The 4704-nt window shown below is 33.2% G+C and overlaps 1 protein-coding gene across 1 annotated transcript; it reads left to right on the top strand.

Annotated features, from left to right (window-relative positions):
- Nucleotides 1-1379: 1379 nt before the first annotated feature.
- On the top strand, nucleotides 1380-4130 carry LOC148611179 (uncharacterized). The gene is made up of 4 exons (XM_088591436.1): nucleotides 1380-1399; nucleotides 2090-2317; nucleotides 2872-3028; nucleotides 3961-4130. The coding sequence occupies exons 1-4, from the start codon at nucleotides 1385-1387 to the stop codon at nucleotides 4038-4040; spliced, it is 480 nt and encodes a 159-aa protein (XP_088447562.1). The 5' UTR covers nucleotides 1380-1384; the 3' UTR covers nucleotides 4041-4130.
- The last annotated feature ends 574 nt before the right edge of the window (nucleotides 4131-4704 follow it).

The following is a 4704-nucleotide window of genomic DNA, read 5'->3' as shown; positions in this document are numbered from 1 at the left end:
AAAATTGTCAACTTTCCTTTCATCTGTGGCAACATCCCTTCAGCACCCCCTATGGAGTATTCAAATCACAACTAATACGTTATGCCAGATCTTGCCGAGACTACGCAGACTTTTTGTATCGCGCTAGAATTCTGACAAATAGGTTCTGGAGCAGGGTTATATTGCTACAGTTTTGAAGTCATCACTACAAAAGTTTTATGGCCATCATCATGAACTCGTGGATCGTTACGGTGTATCCATCTGTGCCATGAAAACTGAAATGTTCAACGTGTCATAGTTTACCTTTCCTCTTTCGTCTACCCCGGACTTGACTTTTTATGAGCAGCTCGGCGGGTGTTTCTAGAGAAGCAGAGGACGCTTACCCTACCGGTGCACCTGGTCCATGCTCCCAGTTTTTAGTGGAGTCCGAGTTGCTCATTTGATTTTGTTACTTTGTATGTATGATTTTAGTTACTTTATGTTCTTTGTTGTGTATGTCTGTTTTCCATGTCTGGTCTTTGTCCCTGGATTACATTCTTTTGATTACCGCTAGAATCTTGGTACCATTGGTTACTCTTACAAATAGTCCATGGCCCCAAACATCTATAGATTTGAAATGTTGGAATAAATATCGAAAATGCTATAATTCTAGGAGTCAACATTTACATTAAACAAAATCAAGATAAACATATTACTTAAACCTTGCTTGAAAACTTAAAAATCCCCGGAAGTGAAAGTAAACGTAAATGGCGTTATTCATAAACACATAATCAATATTGGTAATATTTTTCACATGCGATATGACTCTTCTTAATGCGGAACCCCAAAAATATAGATGCATCACAAATACTTTTTTTTTTGGACATGTGCTTGAAGCATGTTGTATGAACTTGAATCATTCCAAAATTTAAGATTATAATTGTCAATTTTACTGTAACAAGGAGACCTTTTGCATATTACAATAGAATGATGAAAATTATTGCGATGAAATCTTAGTTAAGAACATGGAATCTTGAGCAAACTTGATTGACTAAAGAAAAAAATATATAGTATAAAGCAAACAAAAATATATTGATGCAACTAAATATAGATAAAGAAAGACTTAAAAATTCAAATATTACAAAAGAATGGGAATTTCTCCGATAAGATATCCCCTCCATTTTTTTGATTAAGTTACGTCGGTTAAATAAGTTTATAAATAGTAAACAGAAATGTCAACAATTATGTATTTACTGAAGTGTGATCATGGAATATACTTGACCAACTTAACATCAGGGTTTTTCAGCTTTATGATTAAAACATTTATACTTAGTCGGAAATTGTTTTATATTGACGAACTTGAAACTGTTTTGCTGCTATTATGAATTCAACAGGTTTGCGATAGTTTTTTTTTTTTTTGGTAACAATGTGTAACAAAAAGGTAAAATCCCCATGTCACCTTGTTGGTTATCTGCACCTGTATTACGTACGTATCCCTAACCACTATTTCTAACCACGACATACTTTCACGGATATTGACATATACATACATAAATAAATAGAGCAGAAGAAAATACCAAGTAAGTACAATAACACAATCATCAAAATGGTAAGCTATATGATCCATTGTTAAATTTTTTTTTTCAGCATTGTTATATAGATTTTTTGTTCACAATTAGCACTGTTTTTATGTCACATATTTTGGTGACATTTTTCGTCTGAAAGCAGTAAGGCACAGACCATTTTCTACTTAACGGGGCCTGGAATATTTTTTTTGGGTGAAATTTTTTTTTGCGCTACGGCTGAAATGATTGTATTTTTTTTCAGCAACTGTCGGATTTGAAGTTTTTATTTAAAAAAAAATCATTATTAAGGGGAAATAGTGGATCATATTTGTCTTGTCTAAAGCTAAGTAAAGTTTTTCATTGGCTTAAATTTGGAATGATTTTATTAAAATTCCAACCCCTCGCTAATAAAATGGTAGTTGCCTTATCTTGTATAAAAAACTAACCAAACATGTCTATATATATATAAGCATTCCCAATGGATTGTCAACTAGTATAATATATAATTTTGATTACTTAGTAATTTGTCCATTTTGATCAAGATTAAATTATTTCTTTTTTCACAGAAAGTGCAAAGTATCGTCATAGTTTTCGTTTGCCTCTTCTCCTGCTACAATGCACAATGGTCAGTCGGTGGAAAATTGTCCCATGGGTCTAGCGGGCCTCAATTAAAACTTGATCTATCCCATTCTTCGAAGAGATTTGATTTCACTGCTGGAGGCTATTATGGTTCAGGTGGAGACTGGGGAGCTAGTGCAGGTTTCAGATGGAGATTCAAGAGATCAACACAAAAGGTATGAAATTCTATTCATATTAAAAAGTATACTTCTAAATAAATAACACGTTTTCTGATTCGTAGACCAATGTTTGCTACGTCCCAATGACTTCATGTACATCTTTGACAGTAAAATAAAGCTACCAGAAAAGACTTTGGTTGGATATTTAACGCTATAAATATTTTCAATTTGACACTGAAAACATTGTCATCATTCTGTATCCATGGATTTCATTACTTGTGTTGTCTAGGCCTCTCAGAGCTTACTTGAAGATGTGTTAAACTTGTTGAAGACCTTTTGATAATCTCAGAAAGTATTCACTATTTTAGATTAAGGTTTATACGTTGGTGCATTTGTTGCGTTTCACCTTATCCGTCCCTTTTTACGTACATAAATTGAAGCACTGACGCCTAAGTTATCATGAAACACTAATAGAACAGTCCGGTTGTCATTATTTTGTTGTACATAATATGCTACATTTTGACTTTATTTACAACGTTCTAAACTTGAAACGTAGTATTTTGGCCATTCAGAATCATATTTTGAGTTCCTGTATTCCATTAAATTTTCAGCCTCTGTACCACATCCGGATCCAGGCTTCTCCATGTAACTTTGAATTCTACGATGGAAACCGGGATGGAATAATAACAAAACAAGAAATGCAGGATTTATTTCATACCAACATATCTCTAGGGAAAAGGTTATACAGAGCACTCAAAACTTCCAGAGGTAATAATCTATAATACTGTAAATCTTGTGCACAACCATAATTTTTTTTGTTACGATTAGTATTACTGTAGCACCACGCAAAGTTGGTTGAACCATATTTCTATAGGATCTTTTATCATCGAAGGTTAATTTCAAATGAGAAGCCGTTTCTCCTCTACAGAACAATAAGTCAATGATATAAGATAGAAATTAAAAATATATATATATATATATAAATTAATTTATTAAGGTAGAGCAAGTCATAATTCTTACCGTCAATATATCCACCAGACCTCGAGCAATATATCCACCAGACCTCGAGATAAACAAGACTTCAGCCTGGTCTCCATCTTTTTTGGACCTACATCTCGAATTTGACAACAGTGGTCATTTCAGCACTACGATTTATGATAAAAGAGACGACTTTAATTTTAATATCATAAATTTTCCTTATTTGTGCAGCAATATCCCTTCATCTCCTGCATATAGTGTCTATATTTCACAATTGATTCGCTACGCTGGAGCAAGTACTAACTACTCTGATTTCCTTGAACGCCATAAATATCTGCGTAACAGACTTCTGAATCAGGGGTGTAAGGCAATGCATCTTAAAAGGTCTATTGCAAAAATCTTTTTATATATTAGTCCTTAGTTGAAAAATACTTAGTTTCTTCTAAAACAATGAGTAATGATTTTTTTTTTTTTTGTAAAATATTCTATGTGCTGATGTGACCGCTGACTTAAGACAATAGCATGCGAATGCTTTTTACTCACCACTGGTATAGTCACGCCGCAATTGAAGAAGGAGGTTAATTTAGCGCGCTGAAAAATCTAGATTTAACCCATCATTTCGCCTGAAGTGCCTGCACCAAGTCAGGACCATTGCGGTACCAGCTGCTCCAGTGGTGTAATATCTATTTTGCCAGATTTATCTTGGACTTGTTTCTTTGCAGGGTATTACGGCATCACAGAAAATGATTTTAATAAAAATTCCAGGATTTTCATAGCAGAATGCAAAGAGTACACATATTAGACGAACACTAAAATTGTTTGCATCATTGACTCCCAAGATGTGTTTCTGTGATCAAATTTTATATTTTTGTAATAAACTTTGCCAACGCCACATGTTTAATTTCTTCAAAGCTTTTTTATGATACAGTGATTGACAATAGATCACGATTTTTGATGAATCTCATTTCTGAATCCTTTATGTAAAAATAATTTGATTTAATTGTGTATTTCTTATCTGGACAAAATAGGTTATTTTCCATAAACTAACTTTGTACTGTGACGTCATCAACGTCGATCGATCCGCAACTCCAATAACACCAAACTAAAACACCAGGCTTTGATGAATGGGCAAATCATTTATTGACTTTACTCGAATAGATTAAATCAAAAGGATTGTTTTTAATCTTTGACCAAGTTATGTACGCCAACATTGAAAACTATTTTTAACTAATCATTTCTTTAGTTGTACTCTGCCCAATAACCTTTAGTTTTCTGTGTTTTACCGTTCGGTTTCTGTATAATGTTTGATTTTATTCCTTATTTTGTCTTTGTCTATCGACAGTCATATTTCTTATCATGCTTTTAACGCCGTTATTACTCTTTATCTATTAAACTCCCAAATACAACGCAAATGATAAGATTAAATTTCAATAGCTGGGAATTTTTCATCTATACAAGAAATAAAC

Source organism: Perna viridis, chromosome 7 (genome assembly GCF_037379345.1).
Source record: "Perna viridis isolate PV_CMFRI_1.1 ecotype Kerala chromosome 7, ASM3737934v1, whole genome shotgun sequence".
In the NCBI taxonomy this organism is placed as follows: domain Eukaryota; kingdom Metazoa; phylum Mollusca; class Bivalvia; order Mytilida; family Mytilidae; genus Perna; species Perna viridis.
The sequence above is the reverse complement of the archived record's forward strand: the minus strand, read 5'-3'. Positions and strand labels throughout refer to the sequence as shown.

Bases quoted from the DNA above. Each gene is read 5' to 3' on its own strand.
- LOC148611179 (XM_088591436.1), top strand. The intron at 2,318-2,871 runs GTATGAAATTCT...TTAAATTTTCAG, and splicing joins TCAAGAGATCAACACAAAAG to CCTCTGTACCACATCCGGAT. The intron at 3,029-3,960 runs GTAATAATCTAT...GTTTCTTTGCAG, and splicing joins AGCACTCAAAACTTCCAGAG to GGTATTACGGCATCACAGAA.